The following is a 24,815-nucleotide window of genomic DNA, read 5'->3' as shown; positions in this document are numbered from 1 at the left end:
GATGTAATGCACTCATCAGAATTTGTTCTTATGAAATTTACAAGATATGCTATTTTAAATATAAAATAAAATAGCCACCCTGTTTTTGTTACAAAAACAACACTCCTGTAATGGACTTCTCTGTGTTTGACAGTTTGAGGGGTTCCTTTGAAGTGTCACAATCCCAGCACAGCTAAGGTTTTAAACTTCAGTCTCCCTCCCTCTCTCTCTGTCTTTCCTTTTACTTTTAACATTATAAGGTGAGAAAACCTGTGTTTGTTTCACCCTCAGCCTGTTTTTTCCCTTTGGATAAAGGACTCTAACATTCAGAGCTGCCAGCCCCTCTGCTTTCGTAGGTGGTAAATTACTTTAGAAAAAGCGAGTCCCCTGCCGCTTGCAGAAACAGGGCATAGGAGGAAGTTAATTCACACTTGAGTGATATACACTGAGAAGTATAAAGATACGACCTTGTTTCCTGGCCTGAATTATTGATGGTCAAATGGCCTGAATCATTGATGGTCAGTGTGGTCTAGACACTTGCAGTCAGGTTACAAACCAAGAGCCCCGCTTGGGAGATGGCGGGTATTGGGGTATTTGGGGGGCTGCTTACCGTTTCTCGTCCTCCACCTGCACGCCAACAGATTGGTACTCCCGCAGGCCACGGCTCTCCGTGTCAGAGTCGGTAGCTGTTTCCACCTAATTCAACACAGAACACCTTATTTTAGAACCGAGACATGGGACCTGGGCCAGGGACTCTTTGTGTGTGTGTATTCATTTGTGGTAATTAATTGTGTATTTGTTTAATTAATGCAGAGATGCACTTGACCCAGGAAAATGACAGAGAGAGGGAAATGCACTCATATTGGTATAAGTAAGTTGCTACTTGTTTCGTCAAATTCTGCATCACCACTTGAACTCAACACGGCACCTCAGTCTTTTAAATGTATGCAAATAAAATTGCTTTGTTTAGCTCGGGCAAGAAATAGGCTTTGTTAGATTGCATTATGAGAGGACTTAAAAGCTCTTATCACACCCTACAGGTACAGCATGAACCAGACAGAGCTAACAAAACACACAAGCGATTTAATAGGACTGTGCTGATGGCTGCACCCACATACAAGAGCACACGGAAGGAATTTACGCCTTCACCAGGAACACCGAGGCAACCTCTCCATCTGCGCCTACACAGAACTGTCTCTCTTTTGCTAACGACTGTGCCCAGAGCAGGGCGATGTCAGAACAGAACAGAAATCGTGCATTCTACACACAATCCTTATGGCGGCTGCGTTTGCCAAAAAGTCTCCCTGAACCCAAAGAACCATTTATGATCATCACTGGTGTAAAGTCAACTCATGAGAGAATTCTAATAGCGCAGGTTTTCTAAAAAAACAAACAGATAAACAAGCAACTCCTCCCCCGCCCCGCAAACTCTCAGTATGAAAAGTCTGCAAAACCAAAGGTTAGTTTAGTCAAATATTGTCCCAGCTACTACACTGTCCCTTTTCCTTTTCACAAAGAATATTGCCTACTGTCTCAAAAGGACTTTTGACCCCAATCCACAAATGTCATAACTAAACTGTCAAACACATCTTTTCTTAAAAATATTAATGATTGCTGCAAGGGTAAGATACAAACCATTAAATGAATAATCAGGACGCTCTCCTGTGAGTTATGAAAGAAAAGGTGTACTTAATCATGCCTGTAACTCGGGATGTCCCTCGGCTAAGCCTTTGTCACTGGGGGCTGACTCATTTTGTGGTGAGTAGAAGTCGTGGTACTAAGAGCGAGCTGGCATTTGTTTTCCGCTGACCCCGTACCAGGTACCATGCTAAGAGCAGACAAGTGTTACTACACCTGGTGCACATGATACCCTGTGTCGTTTCCAGCCACATCGAACACTGAGGAATCAGAGAAGGTGAGTAACTTGCCCAGGGGTGCACAGCTTGTCGGGGGCAGAGCCATGCTCTGCACTGATCCGCTGTGGCCAGAATCAACACGGCCCCATGGAGACCCTGCAGCTCCCGGTGGGCTGCGGAGCTGGGGGCAGCAGTCGGGGGCTCCCCACTGTTTATTGGTGTAATTCTGAAAACATGCACAGAAGTCGCCTCTCATTTGTGTTGCGTATTTCGGCGGCTGGAAGAGGAAATAGGTTGACCGCAGGGGGAAACGTGCTCGAATGAAATTCCTAACCTTGCTGTTAATCACCACGTCTTTTGAGTTTCAAGTGGGTCACGGCTCACATAAATGTTACCTTGCTGGGTGGGGAGACTGCTGTTATTGTTTTACACAAAAAGATTGCAATAAAAGTTAATATATTAAAAATGTTATCCCACGTCAGTGCAAAAGGAGCTGCCTTGTGCTTTAACTGCTCTTCCATTCTATGGCTATAACCTGATTTATTTAATCAGTCTTCAATGGAGGGATAATGTGGTTATTACTAGTTTTCTGACATTGTCAATGACGCCGCTATAAATACAGGTCTGCACGTGCATGTACTTTGGTGACTATACTCACAGCCCATTTGGCGGCTGAGGCAAAGGTATCCCATTTTACAATTTTGGTCGGTATTGTCGAATCTGATAGATACATAATATGGGTGAAATTGCTTCATTCGTATAGTTTTAGAGAGGTATTTGTAATGGAAAGAGCATTAGCTTTTAATCGTAAAAATGTTCCAAGTATTTGCCTTACTTATTCCAGTCTTAGGATTCTGGTCTAAAGAAGTTACCTCGAATTCTAACAAATTATAAGGTGACACGTGGGGACAATAGGAGGCTAGGAAAGTAGGATAATAGTAACATATGGTAAGCTTTCATTTCTCATGACACAGAAGAGCTGTGCAGCTATGAAAATGATGGTTTAAGGATGACACCACGAAAGACGCTTACGATACAATGTCCACTAAGGAAGGTAGACAGGCAGGTGGCGTGAGCGGTCAGATCACAAGACGTGTGTGCACACATACAACTACACATCTTCACAGACACATAAACATGCCATAAAGTGACTAAAAAGTACGACCAAGATATCACAAAATGCTTTTTTCTTCCTTTCTCTAGTGTGTACGTTTTCTCTTATAATTCTCTTATTTTTACAGTGAATGAGGAAAAGCAGCTTTGGAGGCAGTCAAATCCTGCCACTTGCTTGGCCGTGTGGTACTTGGGTAAATCTCTTAAATTCAGTGGAGTCTTTTCTTCCTACTCTCAAAAGCGAGGGAAGCGCTGGGCACCTGGTCTGATTGACGTAAGACTCTTTGGGTGGAGCCAGATTCAGGTCAGCTTCTCCACAGCACATCTAATGCTCTGCCCTCTCACCCCCGCTTTTAAGATCATCAGCTATATTAACAATAAGGTATTAAATTCAAGGAGTTTATATTTAACGACTTTTTTAGATTTTACAGTGTTTGTCATATGAAACCTTTGTAAGAAAAACATGAAGATAGCTCTACTTTTCAGAAGGTAAAGGTGAAGGGGGATATGATCCAGTGGTACAAGGCCAGGATGAGCTAAGTATTTATCATTTCAGAAATCCTGGGACAGCTTTATGTAGATGGGGAAAAAAAGTAAATTTGGGACAAAGAAAAGGAATTACTGTTTTGCACAGTGGAAAGGAAATCAAAGGAATCTTTTCCAGAGAGAAAATTCTGCCTAGGAGGGTAAAAGGACTGTAAAGGTTTTGAGAAATATATGCGTACATTCATTTTTTTACAAGATCCACAGTGTTCCAGGCATTGAGAAGAAAGATGAAATCAGCAAAATCCCTGTATTTTAAGGGAACTCTCTGTGAAGCGAACACTGTACTGGAGGTGCTCGCTGATGAAAGGGGAAAGGACCACCCCATCGCTGCAGTGAGTGGTGGGCGCCGGGATCCGGAAGCCCCCCCCCCCCCACTCTCCCCGGGCCTCAGTGGAGGGACGGCTGCTGAGCCTCGGGCCAGGAGGAGCAGTGGGAAGGAGGACGGTCCCGCACAGGCCAGTTAGGGAACAAGGAGTTTGGTGTGGCCGGCGTGTGTGTGAGTGCACACGTGTGTGCGTGTACATGCCTGTACGCGTGTGCACGTGCATGTGTGCAGCACATGCGTGTACACGTGAGCGCACATGTGTGACTGTGCATGTGTGTGCATGGCCCGCGTTTTCGGGAGGTGAAGGCTGATCGCCCGTAGTTGGAGGCACCAGAGAGAAGCAAGCTGTTACGAGGATATTTGCTGGAGCTCCAATCTCAAGTTTTTGCTCTAAACTGAGCTCATTTTAGGCTCTGCCGTCAGAACTTCGCACATAGCAAAGCGGGTACGTTGCTTCCCCTACAAAGCCCCCGCAGTTCCCTCAGGGACCTATTACAAGTCCAACAGTTAAATATGATTTGCCAACCCTGCTCCGTGAGATGCTTGCAGCTCAGCAGAAGCAGTTAGGAAGGTGGGGTGGGGAGGGAAGGCTTGCTGGAAACGTGAAACGGCTGGGACTCCGAGGGCGTCCTGGGTCAGGGTAAATCAGCATCACCTCAGAGAGGACGTTTAAACCCAGTAACCAGCTGGTGACGCCGCAGAGTGGGAATCGCTCCCATTTTAGAGATGGGGTGACTGAGGCAGACAGGATTGAAGGGTCCCTGACATTAAACCACATCACAGGGTCTGGGAACAGTAAACGTGTTCTACAGAGTTTCACACGCACACACACACACACAAGTAGAAACTGCAATAACAGACAAATCACAGATAAAAACAAAAATGAGCACAAAGAAAATAGCTAAATGTCACCACCATCGTGAGGAAAAGTGAGGTAGGGCCAGGTGTGGGCTCCAGGTGAGAAGACAGGTGTGCTGGCTGGGATACGTCACCAGGAGGGACCCAGGTGTCGCGCACACCTGCAGGGCCTGGGGCAGGATGTCCCGGAGGAGCCGTGAGCTGAGCCCCTGGGGACCCTACACGTCGGTGCTCCTCCTGGGCCCGGGCTCCAGGGCAGGTGCAGGCAGGAGGGCGCACTCCGCTCGGTGGGAAGGACAGTGCGTGTAAAATGAAAAGACTCTGCACTGTCTAAGTTTCCCTGACGGCTGTGGTTCTGGGAACCCGTCAGGTCCTGGTCTGGGAGGCCAGGCAGGAACCTGTCCCCCCAGCGCTGGCTGGGCACGCAGAACAACAGCCCCCCTGCCCTGCAAGCTGAGGACAGCGCGATGGGCCGGGGGCGTTGCTGTCCTCCACGCGGGGTCATGGGGTGAGACCCACAGCAGGCTCCCGGGGGGGGTCACTGCAGGACCCTCCTTTCTTCCCCTTCCGTGTGCGGCAGGACACTGCAGGCTGGGGTCCCACCCTCCCCCTGTGGCTGTGAACCTGTAGGCAAGTCACTCACCCCCAGCCTCGGGTTCCCCGTCCCTGACGGGGACGTGGCTCCAGCTGGCCCGTGGGGTTACTGAGGATGAGGGCAGCTCGGGGCGGGGCTGGGACGCAGACTCAGCAGATCCACGCGTGGCCCCAAGCCAGCCCCCTCCTTCGCCCTTAGCGCCACCTCTACTTTGTGCCCTGACCACCCTGACGCCCTCGAGCATTCTTCTAGAGCTTTCTAGGCATCTAGGGGTGGTCCTTCCAGCGGCTCGGTCTTCACTTCATCCCTCTTCTCCCCTGTACTCTTGAGCTGGCGCCCCACACCCATCTGTCTCCCGTTTATCCTGACACTCGAGTTTCTTGGACGACATCTTCTTTGGCTTCCAGCTCACTTCCCTTGGCCACCGCGAGGTGACAAGCTTGCTTCGTGCTGTGACATGCCGCCAGGAGGAAAGTGGAACCCCTGCATTCGCACGCTCACCCACACTCGTCCACCGACACTGACCGAGAGCTCACTATGTGCCAGGCGCTGTGCTAGGTGCTGGGTACCAAGAGGCGGCAGGTGCGCCCGGCCGGCACGCGATGCGCAGCTGGGGGCGGGTCTGGAGAGGCTGGTAGGGAGGGTGGCCTCGGCAGAGCGGGGGACCTTCTGGGGAGAGGCACGGCGGCCGGAAGCAGAATGGGGCACGGGGGGGGTGCTCCTGGGGTGACCTGCAGGCAGGAAGTGGTGGCTGGATAAACTCGCTTTATGGGCTTCTGGAATTACCTGAAATTATCTGAATTATCTGGAAAGTTCCCGCTATTTTCAGGTAAGTTGGCGACTCCTCGTGTTTGGAAGTCGACCCTCCCAGCCTTGTTTGTGGCTGGGTGGGCAGTACACCTGTGGGAGGTGGTGGGTGGGCAGACCGGGGGCACACGCGCCCAGGAAGGTGACCTTGGCCTCCTGAGCTTGGTGGCCTCACAAGTCTCGTCTGGAGATGTGCGTCTAATGGCAGAGCGACCCCCGAGTGAACGCCGGCTGCCCCCGTACCAGCACCCCCCGCCCGCCAGGCCTCGGCTGTAGCGAGTCGCCTGCCCGTTTGAGCCCCAGTTTCGTCCTCATCAGAGTGGGGCTGATTCTGCGTCTTCAGGGGATGCAAGGGTTCCCTGCAGTAATACGGGAGCACCTAGCATAGAGCCTGGCATATAGAATCAGGACAGAGAGAGGTGACATGAGCAGTTGTATGAATAATCCAAAAAGGGAGAAAAAATAAAATTCATGCGTACTTGGCTTTGGAGTATATTTTGGTACTTACATCTGACCTTGGGTATGGCTGATGCTCTGGGAATTCAGAATCCTAAACAAAACAACGAAGCCACAGTGTGGAGACCGGGTTCAGAGGACCCAGACCAGCGGGCAGTCTCCCCAGCCTGCGTCCCCCGGCCCCCGACACCCAGGACACGGCTCCCCTCTCACACCTGCTGAGCTCGCAGGCCCTCCTCCCTGGCACCAGGGAAGCCCTCGGCTGGACTTGGGCTGGTGGAGGCGCCCGTGCTCGCCGAGGACGCCACGGGGAACCTGCCTAGCTGGCTGACACCACCTCTTGCAGGGAGTCATGGCAGAAATCTTGGGAAACGTGGTCCGCGCAAGGCCTGTCCTGGGCCATCCCCGGGTTGGGGCAGGAGCTGGATGGTGCTGTTCCTAGCCGGGCACCTTCCCCGCCCCTGCACTCGAGTGGATGCAGTGGTGGGAGCTGGCGCAGGGGCAGCCTCTACGGCCTGAGCGGAGGTGGCTCGGCCCTCGGTGCTCAGAACACAGTGACCAGAGCTAACCCACCAGCGTCCTGGGGTCGGCGCGGGGACTTTCGGGGCCACCTCGAGTGGCCGTGAGCCCCTTTTTCGTACAAGCAGCCCTTCCCTGTCCTTCACCTTTGGTCCCAGTGCCCTTCCTCCCCACTCTACTGTTCGGCCACAAGACTAAAAATCAGGTTTCAACCACAAAACCTCCTTCTTAAGCGTCAGAATAACCTATTTCCATACTCTCCAAACAGCTGGCAGCCCCTGGAAATGCCTGGGGGGGGCCCTCTGGGTGGCGGGTGGGCCTGGCCGGGGCGTCCTGCCCACTGCACCCATAGGCCGGCCTCCCCTGAAGGCCGGGCCCGGGCTCTGGAGCCTCCGGTCCCCGCGGGGTCCCTGCGAGGGCCTGGGCCGAGGCCGGCAGTGCTCGGTCTGTGTCACCGTGGGGGGCACGCGGGAGGTACCTGGACCCCGACGGAGGAGCGCCGGCTCTGGAGGAAGCCCTCGGCCTTGGACACGACGGTGGCCTTGTCACTGGTCCGTGCCGAGCCGCCCTGGCCCTCGGCGGCATGGCGCTGGGCCGCGGCCGTCTCCAGGGCCAGGCTCATGGCCTTGTTGCTGTCCAGACTGTCCGTGGAGGTGTAGAGGCCGCGGCCGTCCTGGGGCCAGGGCGCCATCCTCGGGGCGCGGCTGTCCTGGTAGGCGTCCTGCGTGGACTCGGTGCTGCTCTGCGCTGCCACCGAGATCAGAGGCTTGGAGGTGGCGCGGGGGGGTACGGGCGGCGGCGTCTTTTTGTAGTTGGTGTAGGACGCGGCTGGAAGAGAGACAGAGGCCCGTCAGCGGGGCCGGCTCCCCGCCGCCCGCAGGGAATCTGGTCCACGACCCGAGCCCTCCCGTGGCCACTGGGCAGGTCTCTCCCCGACGTCTAGCCTAGGAAAATGAGGCAGAGTGCAGGGAAAACGCTTCATGCTCAGAGAGAGTCGACAGGGATGTGTGTATAACAGCGAAAAACTATAAAAACACCCCTACATCCAGCAGAATAAGTAACGTCTGACTCAGCAGGACGGAAGGCAGCTACACCATCGTCTTCACGCGGGTCACGGTAGCAGGCGAAACGCTCACTGTATAACTCTAAGTTAAAAAAGCGGGGCCTACTCAATTCTATCCAGTCTAAGATGGAATATATTGTAAAGAAAACCTGTGAATGAAGAAAGATGAGAAGTACATTCTAACCACGGTCATCATTCAGTGACCGTGCGGCGGACAGTTCTCTGTATATCCTACCAGCGCTTCTAACGAACAGGTATTCTTTTAATCATGGAGAAAAACACACAGTATCAGAAAGCTCTTTGCTCCCCATAAGTACACACTCCCTGGGTGTAAACCGTTGGAGCCGACTGAGAAGGGACCCGGGTCTCCACGTCTACCCGGTTCATAACCAGCCATTTCGCCTCCTCTGAGCCCTGCACACATTGGAGTTCTACACACGCCGCTGACAGTAAACCCCCCAAAGAAAATAAGTGCAATTCGACATGAAATGATATTAAATGCCTCTTAGAAGGCACCCAAAATTCATCAGATGTATTTGCTGGGCTCTGGGTGTTACCAATGTTCACAGCAGGAATATATCACATCCGCTGTGAAGGAATGGGTTTTCCACAGGTCTTGGTCGTGTTTCTTTACCTGGAAGGAAGAACTGGCAGAAGTGTTTCTGAGAGGGACCTGGGCACCCTCATCACCACGCAAAGCATGTGCGCCCACGCAGGGTGCAGGCGTCGGGGGCTGTTGGCTTGGGGACCAGACGTGCCCAGGAGGGCGGCCTGGGAGGGCCGAGCCTCGTCCGTGAGGACAGACGGAGCAGCTGTTTCCTTTAAGGCCTCCAGACACTGTGCCTGGGGATCACCATCCCGCTGCGGTGTGGAAATGCACCATTTCCTCTCCTGTTTGTGGGGACTTCAACCAACATTCCTAACCCTTACCCTCTGTGCCAGTGATTTTTAAATCTGCGTGAATGGATTTTCCCAAGAAATAAAGCCTCAAATGTCATCCCAGATGAACACAGGCAAATAAAACAAAATGAGTTTGTCATGTCAGGATGATCTGAGTTTTAAGGCATAACAACTTCGCATGAAAATTTATGAAACGCACACATTTTCGAAAGGATGAATGGGAAAGAGGCGCTGAAGGGCGGGAAACACAGTGAGGCACACAGTCATTAGAAAAATGGGCTTCGAATATGTTTACACCCGAGAAACCTCTAAAAGCATTCTCTTTAAAGACGCCCATCAAGCTCTAGAGGAAAGCTGTGGAAAGCTGACTTTATTCAGGGCTTTACTGTGGGAGATTCTGGTGTTTAAGAAAAGGCTCCCAACCTCCAGCACTCACCACTAGTTGCTGTTCTAGATAAGCCTGAGCCCGGAGGCTGTGTCGCCAGCCGAAGGAAGTGGCCCTCCCTGATGTGGGGCTGCGAGTGGCTCCTCCTGCTTCCCCCGGACCGTCATCCACACCCCAGGGCCCTTGTGCCTCAAGTCCGCTTCTTAAGGGCACCTTCAACATCCTCAGCAGACCTTTCCCCTGTGCTGTCCTAGCGGCTAAAACACTTTGGTTTAAGGAGACCTCTGTCCATCCGGTTTCAGTCAATCACAAGGCATCCACCACCGACCCTGCGGTCCCTCCTGCCCTGGTCCCGCCCTCTGTCCTGTCCTCTAAAGCCTGCAAAGCCTCGGGACCGCCAGACCTGCTCAACGCAGCCTTTTAACCTCCCTCACACACCTACCGTCGCGGCCCTGCCAGGCCCCCTCAGAGCACACCCAGGACTGAACGAGCTTGCTGAAAGCCCAGCATCGTTCCCATGGGGCCCAGGTCACTAGGACACAAGGTCCTAGGAGTCAGGGAGCCTGGCCCCATCACCAGGCTAGGGAACTGCTCCAAGAGAAGAAAACTGCAAAGCAAAGAAAACCTGCCTCTTCAAGAACGTTAACTGGTGAATGTTTTATAAAAACACGCTGTCACAGACATAGAAAATGGACTTGAGACACGGGGAGGGGGAAGGGTAAGCAGGGACGAAGTGAGAGAGTGGCATGGACATATATACACTACCAAATGTAAAACAGATAGCTAGTGGGAAGCAGCTGCCTCGCACAGGGAGATCAGCTCGGTGCTTTGTGACCACCTAGAGGGGTGGGATGGGGAGGGTGGGAGGGAGGGAGACACAAGAGGGAGGAGATATGGGGATATATGTATATGTATAGCTGACTCACTTTGTTATACAGCAGAAACTAACACACCATTGTAAAGCAATTATACTCCAATAAAGATGTTAAAAAAAAAAACACTGCGTCAACCTGAAGTCTTGCTGTGGACGCTGTGACTCTGGATGCTTGGAATTTGCAGCTTCTTCCCCGTGGGCACCAAAGTCACCGGATGTAGAGGGTGTGGAGGAAAGGGAACCCTCCTACACTGTTGGTGGGAATGTAAATTGGTGCAGCCACTATGGAGAACAGTGTGGAGGTTCCTTAAAAACTAAAAATAGAGCTACTATATGATCTTGCAATCCCACTGCTGGACATATATCCAGAAAGGACAAAAGCTCTAATTTGAAAAGATACATGCATTCCTATGTTCATAGCAGCATTATTTACAATAGCCAGGACATGGAAACAACCTAAATGTCCATTGACAGATGAATGCATAAAGAAGATGTGGTACATATATACAATGGAATATTACTCAGCCATAAAAAACAAATGAAATTTTGTCACCTAGAGATTATCATACTCAATGAAGTAAGCCAGACAAAGACAAATATCATATGATATCACTTATACATGGAATCTAAAATATGATACAATGAACTTATTTACAAAACAAAAACAGAGTCAGACATAGAAAACAAACTCATGGTTAACAAAGGGGAAGGGATAAATTAGGAGTTTGGGATTAGCAGATACACACTACTCTATATGAAATAGATAAACAACAAGGTCCTACTGTATAGCACAGGGAACTATATTCAATATCTTGTAATAAACTATTATGGAAAAGAATATGAAAACGAATATATATATGTATATATATCTGAATCACTTTGCTGTACACGTGAAACTAACACAACATTGTAAATTAACTATACTTCCATAAAAAATAAATAAATTTTTAAAAAAGAAAGGGAAATCTCCCATATTTCCATTCTGGTTCTTTTAGAGCTACAGTAAATCTTCCTTGCTTCAGACATACAGTGATGTAAGCGTGCGTGTGATCTGGGAGAAGCTGCCTTCTCTCAGCCTTAGTTTGCTCATCTGTAAAAGGGAAGCAGCCACAAAGCCACTTATCTGCTGTCTCGAGGATGATGGGGAACAAAGCTCACGCAGGGGCGGGCGGAGCGCGGTCTCGGGAAGGGCGGCCCTTACAGCGGTGGTCACTTAGAGCTGCTCATGGCTCCTCCCCCAGTGGACAGAAAGACAAACACCAACAGCAAACAGCACTTGGCACCACCTCCTTTCTTTGGAGGCTGTTACCAGGTCATCGCAGGGGTGTTTATGAGACACAGTCCCGGGGAAGAACAATCTCTGTGCACCCCGCCAGGAGCACACCCAGGGGCACGGCTACGCCTGGGAGAGCGTCTCTGTGGCCATCTGAGCTCTCCATCCTTTAGCCTCACGGAAGCTGCAGAACAACCTTGCCGGTTGATGGCACTTGTTCTTCCATTTCCCAGATGAGAAAACTGAGGTTCCAGTGGCTTTAAACATTTTCCTGAGGGCAGCCGGCGAGTCAGCGGCAGGACGGGACCCAGCGCCACCCCAGCTGCCGACTAGAGAGACTCCTTCCTCCTTTTCCTGACCTCGACCCGGCTCAGCCTGCTTTAATTCCTGGGGTATTTTGGACGGGACCCCTGCATCTAATCCCCCGCCATCCTCTGAGGCAGCTGTCCTCAGGTAGGCAGTGTAGACTCGGGTCCCGGCAGCCTTGCCGGCTGGTTTGCACCACTGGCTGTGGAGTTCCAGGGCTGCCACGCTTCCACGAGCTGTTCCAGGGGACGACCACGTGACGTCCCCCCAGAACATGGGGCTCCCCTGAAGACATGTGGGCCGACGTTTAGCTAAGTTGCCCAGGGAACGTTCTGGCTGAACACGTGAGGATTTCCCACCCCCTGGGATCCAATCACCATCTTCTCAATGGAGGAAGTATGTGCAAGGGTGGGACAGTTTTAAGCCCCTGAATGTATTTATCACTTGTCACTTGATTCCCCTTGAAATGGCTCCAGTGAAAATCCAACACATACATTTATAATGAAATAAATAGACGCTACCTAATGTTTTGAGAGTAAATTTACACAAGTTAAAGAAACACATTCAGAAAACACACATAAAAACTTCCAGGCACCCAGATATCAGATCCATTAGTACACATTAGTACAGAAGTCAAAATGGGATTTGTAGTTTCAGACGTAAGACAGGCGTTTAACACACGTTTTGAATGTCCCTTTTGCCACCCTCTCAGGCCCTATATGCACACGATGTGATTCCTCGTGTGACTTTGAATGAGGCTGTTTACTGCTGACAATGCAACACTTTTATATTCTTGGTCAACTGGATGTTTTTGAATTTGATAATTTAAAAATTAAGTGTCAAAAAAAAAATTAAGTGTCAGTTGTCAGTCTTGGGTAAATAAAAATTAATGTATACAGACTACTTTAGATAAGTAAAATAACACTGAGACAGAATTTTTGAAAAATAAAGTATATCAATGTATTCATTCATAAGTCCATTCTTCTGACAAATGCATGTTGGTACTTACAATCTCATGGGGTAGAACTGTATATTCTTAAACGCCTCCTTAGAATTAGAATTAGAAGCTGGGAAATATAGTAAAGAAAGAATTAAAAATGCTCATTTGAGCATGTTAATTTGCTGCCATGGATTAAAATAAACCATTATAGGTAACATTTTACACATTCAAGAAAAATATTCGATTATTCAGTTGAACAGTTTAGGTAATAATGATTGAGCTAATTGTTAGTTACAGGCTGTATTATCTATCATTTTCTACATGTAGGTCACAGAAATATTACATATGAATGAAAATTTTAATTTTAACTTAGCAATGTAATTCTGTCAAAGTGTATACAGCTTCAAAAAGCAGATGAATCAACAGAGAGATTTCTAAACATCCCAAGATTTGTTTCAATAAAAGGGATCAAATATAAATTTTAAAGTAAAAAATGAAATGATTACTTAACATCTTTAGGTATCTGAAGGCCTGACTACTCTATTTTTATTTTTTAATTGAGTCCAGGCAGGAACATTCTTTTGGTTTTAAAAGGCTGTCATCGATTTCTTTCACCATGTGTCTAATACTGTGAAAATCCCTGGAGATTTTCAAGTGGCTTCCTGATTCTAGGGAGAGAGATTAAAATGCACTTGTGTTTTAATCCATTTCCTGAGTTAGTCTGGATTCTGCTTATGTCTTGGGGATCAGATGAGTTGGTGAGACTCACCCTGAAAATAATGGGGGTGACAGAAAGCAGCGGCTCTGTGACGTGCCTTCTCTCCTGAGTCTATTGATACCAAGATGAGACTTTGTGCCTCCAAGAAAAGGTTAATTACACTATTTAAGATGGAAGGAGCCATGCATATAATACATTTTAGGGAGATTTCTATGAAAATTGTACTAAACTAATAGTAGTGATACTTAAAGGACATGTTACTCTTCCCTGTTAGAGCTGAATGAGAACCATGGCAGAGGCATGTGAAAACCATACTTTCCCAGGTATACGCGGTACATATATGCGGGATTGAGTTAATCTCATTGGGACCCTTTCTGAAGAAAGGGCTCAAAGCCCTGGTCAGAAGGGTGTGAGCTGGGCAGATGGGGAGAGGCTGCAGCTGCTGACCCTGCTGGCCAAGCGAACTGTGCCCCAAACCTCGTAGATTTATCCTGATTGTGTGAGAAGGGTCGCATTCCAGACGGCTTTGTCCAACAGCATAGCCCGGAGCCAAATTTAAATGACCTAAACTTCTAAAATATCTAAACACCTCAACTACACTTAAACATCAGCTCCTCTGCACTTGAGCTGCATTTCAACTGCTCAATAGTCACGAACAGCCAATGGGGACAGTACTGGACAGAGGCCAGAGAACATTCTCATTGCTGGACGGTGCTGGTCTAGAGGTTTTCTCCAGGCAAAGTCGAATCAGTATGAGCACCCCCCCATCTGTTCAACAGATGACATAAAGCAGAGGACATCGATCATAAGGACTTCCCTTTAGGTCTTCAAAGTGTTGGGTTAGCAAATCTACTGAAGGAGAATTTGGAGAAACACATTTTATTGGAGGTAAAGTAACTTGAATGGGATGAAATACACTGCTGCTCAGTTTATACTTCCACACGGCTCTGCGTAATCTCAAATGTGAATACATCATTACTTTAAATGCATGCCTAGTATCCCTCCACACCTGGAATTCTGGACACCATTTCTGAATTCAGTCCTTACAAGTCATTTGCAAGCCAAAAAGGAAATTTAAAAATTAGCATTCTGTCATATAAATACGTAATCAAGATAAAATATTTTTCGAAAGTCAGGCATCACCACCGTTCTATTTGAATGTAACAGCGACACTTAAATTCACTGCACTCTTAATTAGAACTTCAAAGATAACAGCATAAAAGGAATTACAGTCATCAAGCCCATGAATGTCTAATGAGAGTCTGGATATTGGAGAAACCAAACCAAAGGCAAAGGTTCGACATAAAAGATTAAAAGCTATTTTGACACTTTAATTAATGTTAGTCTCAAAACATAAGTGTAAATCAAACAGGACACAGAAGTCTTATCCCACTGGCGTGCACACAGTGGTTTCCCTAAAGTTACAAAAACTTGCGTGGGTCCCCCAAGTTCTGGGGCAACGTTGATGGGCTGGTGGTACAGACATCTACCTCGGATGTGTTAATTAGCAAGAAATTATAGTCTAACCAGCATCTAACATCTTGCAGACTGTAAAATGAAGTGATGACAGCTGTTTCATGGTTTGAGACACTTCCTGTTTTCATTTTAAATATTTAAAACTCACTTTGCACAAGAAGAACTTGGATTTTCTGAAGAAAAACTGAGAATGAGCCAACTTTTAAGGATGTGAAGAATCAGATAAGTTTCTAAGTACAGAATTCTGAGTGTTCAAGGGCCCGGGCAGTAAACAAAATGATAACACAACAGGGAATTGATTATAACGACGGCAAGTGCTGAGCTTATAGAGATCAGATAACAAGACAAAATGATGAAAACGTACGGGCAGCAGAGGGTGTCTCTCCCCCCCCCCCGCCCAAATCAAGTGTCCAGTGTGACACAACTGTGTCCCGCGTCTTTTGAGAATGGGAGGCTTTAAACTTAGATGAAAAACATTTTTGAAAAGAATGATTTGTTTCAGTGGAAAAGCTGACAGACCAATCACAGGGACACAACTGAGTGACTTGGGTCAATCTGTTCGTGGAGAATTTGCAGATCGAGTAGTGGATGGCAGTGTCCTGTCCTCACAAGCAATATGTGGGCTGCTCTTTGTTTCACTTGGGATGTTTAATCGTGAATAAAGTCTACATTAAAGTTGTGCCAGAACTGTATTTTTACCATCAAGATGTGGGAGGGGGTAATTCTTGGGTGGGGTTTTGTTTGATGGCGAAATCACCGATTTTCATGTCTGCTCATGGCAAATAAGGAGTATGTAGCTGTGACCCACTGGAATTAAAGTATCCAGAGTTACTACACTACTGTCTCTTGTCTCAGGGAAAGAAAATGACCTTCCAATGAAAAAATAAATAAAATGATAAAGCTGATGCTATTTGCAAGGGTAAAATCAACCCATAACTTCTGAGCTATTTACACCTATTGATGCTCAGCGTCTAGTGAATACATCCTAAATATTGTCTACTTCTCCCGGAAAGTTCCATAAGAAGGTTGGAAGACCCCCAGACCTCTAATACGGACAACATAGTCACAATCTCAAGGTGACTGTAGTAGAAACAGATACACAGTCATGGATCCTGACACACAGGACAAGCGTCAGAGGCATCTTCTGTGTGTGCCGTGTTGAGATCAAGCAGTCAGCTGTGCCAATAAATCAGAGCTCCCGGCCGGGGGCTTCCCGGTGACCTTTCTGAGCCTGCTTGAATCAGTAACTACTAACAGTTTGAGCACGAACAGGTCGTGTGGCTAGGATGCTGGTGGCCACTAGGGGCGTGGGATGGGGTGTAGTGGCTCTGCCTGGACGCAGTGAGACCCTGGCCCTATTCTGGCACCGCCGTCAGCGGCCATGGGTCTCCAGGCCCCGCTCCACCTTCTGCAAAGGGATGGATCCTACTCCCTAACAAAGCTCGCCGACCCAGCACAAGGACAAATACGGTGCAAACACAACGTGTCTGTAAACTCCTGCTTCGTCCTGGCCATGGAACTGTATCTGCTCTGAATTCCCCATTAATAATGGGACCCTGAAAACCAGGGGCCTCTAACAGCGTGAAGGGCTCACTGCAGCCTCCAATCTCCAGGAGATCATGTCCCTCCCTGGCCTGCAGGAGAGGGTGCATTGAGAGAAGAGGTTGGCACGGAGACTGAATAGTGAGTCATCCCCGAGCCCGGCCTTGAGATAAAACAGGGAGGAGATGAGACATGGACCAAAGTGGCCATTTACTCTGCTTTTCAGAAACTGCTGGCAATGTGTCGGTCTGCCAGCTGACTGCCATTCCTGGGCTCCACCTCCCACGATATTCTTTATTAAAAAGAAAACCTGACCCTGACACCTGGAGCTAGAAAACAGACGACGCAGAGTCTGTAATGAAGCACAAAGAGGCCCTAAATGAGTCCCCACAAAGGACTGGTTTGCTGATCGATGCGTCCCTGGATGTCTGCTGGTGACTGCAGTGTGTTGTCAACGTCACATGAAAAGTTTTACTCTCGCCTCTAAACTCATAACGTCAATCACAGAGTGAAAACCACCTGCACTGGGAACAGTGCTACCACCTGAGGGCGGCTCAGAGAGAAAAACATCCTTTACTAATTAACCCGTTTGTTCATTGTTTTCATTAAAAACTCAGCAAGTATTTCTTCAATGTTTAGCACATTCCAGACCCTGGGGACCCAACGGTGAGGAAATCCCTGCTTTCCTGTTCTTTTGTCCCGGGAGAGGAGACGCTGAGCCAGACGCTTCATTAAAACCCAAAGGATGCTCTAGCTGACAGACTCCAAGTGCAACTTCATGACGTGTTTGTGAAAAGTACCACGATGTGTATAAAACCCAATTGACTTTTCTGCCTAAACCTGGGGTCTAGTTTAATATTCAGTTAGCACCAGGTTCAAGGAATTATTTTCTTAAAGGAGAGAGAGAAAGAAACACAAGCAGCTCTAAATTCCACACCTGCATGTTAATGAGTGTATGACTAGAAAAAAAGCCAGCTTAACTGAAGGGAAAAGAGGAATCATTCAAATGGGGCTTCAGAAAAGGAACTCCCTGATCTCCAGCCACAGGCAGGGCCTCTAAGTGCCTGGAGTGTGGGCGGGGCTTGCCGTGGGCGTCCACACCTGCAGGACGGTGGGCGGGGCTTGCCTGGGCATCCACACCTGCAGGACAGTATCCATCTTTCTTCTCCCTAACCTTTCATATTTGGTTCTGATGAGCACAGATCCAGACTGAGACTAGAAACAGAAGCTTTCCTGCAGCCTGGCAGGTGCCCCGTCAATCAGGCATTTTCCCGCGTTCCTTGACTCTCAGTGGGGAGAAGCCTCCACCTGCCCTGGGTGGTTCCGCGGATTCGCGCAGTGAACAAAGACATCAGGGCTGCGTGTGAGGTGGCTGGTGGCCGAGCACCGCAGGCAGGAGCCGAAGGGCCACGCAGACCATCCTCGGGAGGGATGGAGGGCCAGTGACCCACAGCTGCCTCTGTGGCCTCCACCCTCTGGGCACCTTGGGGTTTTGGGTCTCCCTGACGATGGAGCTGACGCCTGACTGAGGACCAGGGCAGCTGGGGTCGCTGATCAAGAGCTGAGCTGAGCTGAGCTGGAAGCCGCTCTCGGCTTGACGCTGAGGATCCTGGACTCCCAGGGGACCTTCCCGCTGCTGTGACAGGTCTCGCTCATTTCTGCCAGCCTCAGGGCTGCCCACTGAACACACGGCACATGGAACCTAGCGGGTTCCCCGTTTCAGCCACGCAGGACGCATGTCAATCCTATTAGCTTCAGCACTTGGACCTTGGGTGGTAGGTTTGAGAGAGTGAATGGGTTTCTTTGTTAGCACTACTCCCCAGATACTTTCCGTGTGATGCCATAATTATGCTGAGTGGGGATTTTCTTGGTGGAAATGGGTATGGAGACCTAGATTTGGAGCAATAGTAATGGAGCCTGTATCTGTCCTTTCCCCAGTATCTCTGCTTCAAAGACTCTGTCCCCACGCTCCTGTCATCTACATACAAGGGATGCAGATGTAGACTCTGAGCATCCTTTGAGAAGCACACAGCACCTGCCTCTTCAGTAACCCCAAGCGCAAAGGAACTCATTTCCTTTTGGCACCATCTGCCACCTAGTACAAGCCTTTTAGAAAATTCCCTCACAGTGACAACTAAGCCTCAGTCTTCAGGAAAGAGTGTGTGGGAGGAGACTTCTCTGTCCCACAGTTAAGATCTAAGATCAAAGTTCATGCCGTAAATATTTGGAAGAGAAGAGAACTTTGAGCATTTCATGAATCATAGACCACTTTGTAATAATTCACCATTAATAAGTAGAAGGGATCAAATGTTAACTACCAAGTATTAGCAGAGAAAATTTGAGCATGGTGATTATCTATTTGCAGATGTGTCCAGAGCTTCTAAATCTATTTCAAATTCTGTTTCCCTTCATTTCATGAAGCATCTCTTTAGTATTTTAGAGACATCAGAAACAAAATAAAAATCTGTGGATTTGATTCCGTTGATTGTGTGACTGATCAAAATGGCAGTGCAGGAAAGACCTGCTATAAACCCATAAACCGATAAAGAAAACACCAACTGTCCATTAGAGAAAGCGATCACAGCACACACAGACAATTTAAAGAACTGGAAAGGTGGCCTTGCCCCATATTTGCCGTATGGGTTTTTCTCCAGGAATTCAGCGGACCTACACCTGTTCATACCAGAAACGAGCACTGTTCCTTAGCTGGCGAACCTTTTCTTTCTTATTTCTTACACTCATGGTAACACTGGATACGATCAATCAGTTCATTCTTCCTTATCCCTCTCCTTCTTGGCTTCCAAAAAGTAATAAATGGATAAACAGAAGTATAAATGTTCTTTAGGATAAATCCACTGGGAATTTCAAAGCTCTCCCATTATTTGAGTTTCAAAAGCACAGCATGGCTCCGCCTCTTAGTGGCTATGTTAGGATGAAATAAATCCAATGTAATTAATTATTTTATAAAGGAATGCTTTACGCATATGAATATGTGTTTCCTATGGTCTATAGAACTATTTCCTTACTATGTTTCACTGCCACCTATCTGTCATTTGAAAGGATCCAGGCAGATATAGCCCAAATCCCTAAAACCATAAACCAAGTCCACTAGGTATATGTGTGTAGCACTCTACTTTTTTTGGCTTCTGAAAAGGGGTTGAAAGCTTAATCGCAACCTCATTCAATCTCTTCCTCCAAACTTGAGAATGTTAAAATGGCCTAAACAAATTCTGTTTTGGCCTAATACCTCTACTGAAAATAAATGATAACCAGCCAGCACTAACTATAAGGTTGAGTTTTGAATAGCTCCAGTACCTTTGTAAAGGCAAAAGGAAGTTAGTGGTGGAATTTTTTCCTCACTTAAAAAATATTTTGAGCTATGTGTATTTGGCTTTTGGACATCCTCAATGTTAGAGAAAGGCAGTTCCCTCAAATTCAGTTTATATGCCTGAATAATTCTTACCTTTTCAGGGAATCAAAATCAAAATTGGAAGGATCACCTGAAATGATTTTGCAATTAGTGGGCCACTAAGGACCTCTTTTCAGAAGTGCTCAGATATCATCTGAGGAGTAATTAACAGGCATGGGTTGCTGCCATTCTGGGAAAACCTCTGCACTTGACCTACATTGCAGGATAAAACTTCAGGATATTATTTGTATGTTTTTTCCCACAATCCTTCCCATTGCAAGCAGCTCTGGGGTTCCTCTCTGCAAAGATTTTGTTGGGGGAAGGTAACTCCAGGTTAACCTCGCCTTGCTTTGGTAAAAACCTAGACTCAATAGAGGTTGCCCAGGGGTCAGCGGGGAGAGGCCAGAGAACAGAGGTCTGCAGAGAATGGCGGCAGGAGGAGAACCTGTGGGTCTCTGAGCAGCTGAGTCCTGACCATGCAGTGGAGGCCCAAGAACCCTGAGGCCATGTGGAAAGGGACACGGAGACCTTAGGGCAGCGGGTGTCCGTGAACGGGGGCCTCCAGATGCCTTGATGCCACATGGGAGTCCTGGCCTTGTAATGCCCTGGGTTCACCCCAAAATGACCAAGGCTGAGTATCAGGCAGGAGGGGTGGGACACTCAGAATTGGTATTAAACTGATTTAAAGAAAATAAACTACTGTGTTATTTCTTGCACAGCTAAGTTGTAGGTGATCCACTCACATGTCACACTGAATATCTGATAAAGAAGTCGGTGGGTACCATGAGTTGGTACCGTCCAAAGAAAAACATCCGAGAGAAAAAGCTGAACGAGAGGTCTGAGGGAAGGGTTGACTCTGAAAGCATAGCTAAGAATTAGGCAAAAAAAAAAAAAAAAAATTCCGAAAAAGCAAATTCTGGTCTCAGCAAATAGGATATGCCAAAGCCCAGAAGTGAGAGACTGTCAGGAGGGGTGAGTGCCAGGGGAGGGGGTGAGAGGGCAGCTGGGGGCCGGGCCGGGTCATTCAGGTCACACACTGGCTGCAGACACTGTCGCCTCGGCTCATGGAAACCACGAAACCATGGGGGTACCAGGTGGGCAGTGCTGGACCAGGCTGAATTTTCAGAAAGTTGGGTGGAGGGTGGGTGAGAAGGCACTTAGGGGACCAGCTGGAGGGCTAAGCAGAGCTCCAGGTGAGCACGGCCGGGTGAGCAGCAAAGAGGGTGACGCAGGTGCATAGGGCGGGCTGCCAGGGAGGCCTGAGGGGTCGGCCCCACAGCGCTCGTATCTCTGCAGGATCCTAAAATCTAGCTGAATGATTCATTCATCCATCCGTTTCTTTATGCAAGCATGAATTCGTTCATTGAATCACTGATTATTCAGGGTGTAGGATGTTAAATGTTAAATCTGACTGGTTCACTTCTCCACAAGTTAAGCAGTCATTTCTTATAGTGACTGATCACTCCTGCTATCGTGATGGCCCCACGGAATCCCCAAGGGTCCTGGCTCGAGGAAGGAAGGAGGGTGGGAGTTGGAGGGGACGTCATGGGGGAACAGGCTGGAGTCACGTGGCCAGAGCTTAGGAAGGTGCCAGACTGCACACGGTGGAGGCTGTCTTGGGAACTGGAAATCATGATGTATGCTTCAGGGACAAGGTACTATAGAAACATAAACAACCAAATAAAACAAGGTTTATGGCTGTTTCCTCTGTCGTGCTTTGTATGGATTTTCCCTTCCTTGTAATGACTTCTGGAATCAGTTCTGACATATGTTGAGACAATTTTTGACCCAGAGAAAAATCAGTATAATCTAATTTTATAGAGTTTTCCTCCATGATATCAATAACCTTCTCTCCCTAGGAAAATCGGGTGAAATGCATATTTAGACAAGTAAATCTATCTGATAAATCATTTCACAGATGAGAAAGAAACCATGTGTGAAATGAAAGTAGATATGTTCAAAGCCACTTCATTTAGCGAGAGGACCCTAATCAGCAAGTGGGTTTTTTCGTAACAAGAGAAAGAGTGGGATGGAGATACGCCCACGGTTGCAGGTCCCAGGGCTGAGCGGTGGATTCTGGTCCTATTTCAGCTCCCTGGAGATTAGATTGCAAGCGTCTGTTTCAGCTGAATCACCACGGCCTTGAAGGGTTGAGGGAAAAACAGGTGAACTCAAGCCCCCCAAACAAGCAAAACATTTACTAGCAGCATGAACCTGGCAATGTTGAAAATAGAATGCCTAGCATCAGAAAATCTACAAACAGCAAATGCTGGAGAGGGTGTGGAGAAAAGGGAACCCTCTTTCACTGTTGGTGGGAATGTAAATTGATACAGCCACTATGGAGAACAGTATGGAGGTTCCTTAAAAAACTAAAAATAGAGCAACCATATGACCCAGCAATCCCACTACTGGGCATATACCCAGAGAAAACCGTAATTCAAAAAGACACACGAGCCCCCAATGTTCATTGCAGCATGATTTGCAATAGCCAGGTCATGGAAGCAACCTAAATGTCCATCGACAGACGAATGGATAAAGAAGTTGTGGTACATATATACAATGGAATATTACTCAGCCATAAAAAGGAACGAAATTGGGTCATTTGTAGAGACGTGGATGGACCTAGAGTCTGTCATACAGAGTGAACTAAGTCAGAAACAGAAAAATAAATATCATATATTAACGCATATATGTGGAATCTAGAAAGATGGTACAGATGAACCGGTTTGCAAGGCAGAAATAGAGACACAGATGTAGAGAACAAACACATGGACACCAAGGGGGGAAAGTGGCAGGGGGATGGTGGTGGTGGGATGAATTGGGAGATTGGGATTGACATATATACACTAATATGTATAAAATAGATAACTAATAAGAACCTGCTGTATAAAAAAATGAAAAAAGAAAATAGAATGCCTAATACATATTCTAAAGCCTTTCATGCATATGGTTGATATTTAATTATTATTAGAAGAATATTAATATAACATATTTGCATTCATATAGGTGAGACAACAAAAGAACACCAACTTTCATGTTTCAAGCTCAAAAAGAAACATTTAAATAAATCTTATTCTTCAAAATAATCACCGGGAATGTCTTTGAAAATAACTTTTTTGGGGAATTATTTTCAAAAGCTAATTTTAGAAGTATAAAAGAAAATCAATGTGTCAAAATAATCTCTCTCCCTCTCCACACATACGCACACGTCAACCAAGGATAGCTATTAAATGTTATATGATCTTCCAAGCAGTATTTTAACAAAAAATCATTGAAACCCTGTTTTTGCCTCTCTGACAGGAGACTCTGAATCTAACTGGAGGTTCAGCTGTAATAGAAAGTGGGCATTTACATCCTCCTCAGTTGGATGCTTTTGTTTTTCTACGTTTTTCCAGACAGAGGTTTCTCATTTCTTTGGTATTTTTCACAGTCTTATTAAGTAGACTACTGTTGCACGCCATCTCAATTCTATTTAGGAACGAAATATAAATATTCAGTTTACAATGCTTAGAGTAAAACAGGGGAAGGGAGGAATTCAGGATTCATCTGCACCTACATTTCTTCAAAAAGGCAACTTGTAATTCGATATTTCAGTTATTTCAAGGCAACTCGATATTTCTCCTAAGGTTTTCCATGTCTCCTCTTATTTCCCAGACCATTCCCTAACTCTGGAAGGCACGCCTGCTCTCTGGCTCTACCACAGTCTGGAGGAAACTGTGACTCCGTAGCTAGGCCAAGATCCAGGAGAAACTTTGAAGAGAAGCATTTTGGGGCTTTTTTTGGTGCATACATGTTGGGAATACAAAAATGTACTTGGTAAAATGATATGTACATAAATTAGAATTTTAGTCTGAGTTCTACACTGGTTCTTGTATTATCTCTATGAAACCTGTTTTACTTTTAGTCTCCCTGGAATGACAGCTCTATAAACAATAAAGTAATTTCCCACTAGGTAATTATTGTTTCAAAGCATTTCTGAAGACCAGGAGAGCACTTAATTGTCACTTGCTCGTAGGAGACACTCAGCGAATATTGGTGACTATATCAGTAATTACCCCTTAATTGTGTTTTTTTTTTTTTTTCTTAATTGTGTTTTTATAAACTGCAAGGACGGTAAGGCTCGTTACTTCCCTAAGTTTGCTCATTTTCCACATTTTTTTCCACCCCTACGAGGGCCAGTCCCCAACTTCACAGACAACAGGGTCCCCAAGGGGTGCAGTCCCGCCGCCCACAAGCCCCCGACGGCCGCCCCTGTAGTCCCGCGTGGCTCCCGCAGGGCCGGGCTTCCAGAACAGCGCCCACGGTGACCCCCGGCGTTTCTTCGGAAGGCCCCGGGCTCAGCCGTCGGAGGGCATCACCACCTCCACCCTGGGCCACAGGACAACATAAAAAGATCACCGAGGCCCACAGCGCTCTGGGCACTAATCCTCAGGCTGACCTATCAGTTACTCAGAGCTACCACTTCTCTTGGACACCACGGAGAACCGAGAATCTGAAACGCTAACCTGCCCAAGGTCTTAGAGGGATGACGGAGTGGGTTTGAATCTGGTTCGCCTTGTGTTCCACCTACAGGTGCTGTGTGGGACAGCAGAGGTTTACGGCAGCGGCCTGAGGCCTGCAACTTGTAATTACACGCAGTCGCCCCAAAGTCGCGCTCATTGTCTTGGCTTCAGACATACCCAGCTCCGCCCATGGCGTGGTGACACGGGCCCTCCCCCACTCTGGTCCCCAGTGCTGTCCCATGAGCCAGCTTCTCTCCAGTCCTTCCCAGAACTGTCCCTGTTCCCCGCTACCCCACACGACCGCAGGTCCAGATCTCACACTCTTCGCATCGCTGCTTGTGCCTGGGCTGCTCGGCTTGGCCTTTCTATGTGG

General features: G+C 47.6%; 1 protein-coding gene across 12 annotated transcripts in view; it reads right to left on the bottom strand.

Moving 5' to 3' along the window:
* Nucleotides 1-24,815, bottom strand: part of DLGAP2 (DLG associated protein 2) — a 729,374-nt gene that overhangs the window by 26,412 nt on the left and 678,147 nt on the right. For 10 of the 12 annotated variants that reach the window (XM_082375176.1, XM_082375174.1, XM_082375179.1 and 7 more), the window contains 3 exons: nt 7,533-7,882; nt 6,588-6,629; nt 590-675 (listed from right to left, as the gene is read on the bottom strand). In XM_082375176.1, coding sequence (XP_082231302.1) covers nt 590-675; nt 6,588-6,629; nt 7,533-7,882 — 478 coding nt within the window. The remainder of the gene's footprint in view (nt 1-589; nt 676-6,587; nt 6,630-7,532; nt 7,883-24,815) is intronic. The other 2 variants (XM_082375178.1, XM_082375183.1) reach the window with 1 other exon arrangement.

This window comes from Balaenoptera borealis, assembly GCF_965194805.1.
Source record: "Balaenoptera borealis genome assembly, chromosome: 21".
NCBI classification, from domain to species: domain Eukaryota; kingdom Metazoa; phylum Chordata; class Mammalia; order Artiodactyla; family Balaenopteridae; genus Balaenoptera; species Balaenoptera borealis.
The sequence above is the reverse complement of the archived record's forward strand: the minus strand, read 5'-3'. Positions and strand labels throughout refer to the sequence as shown.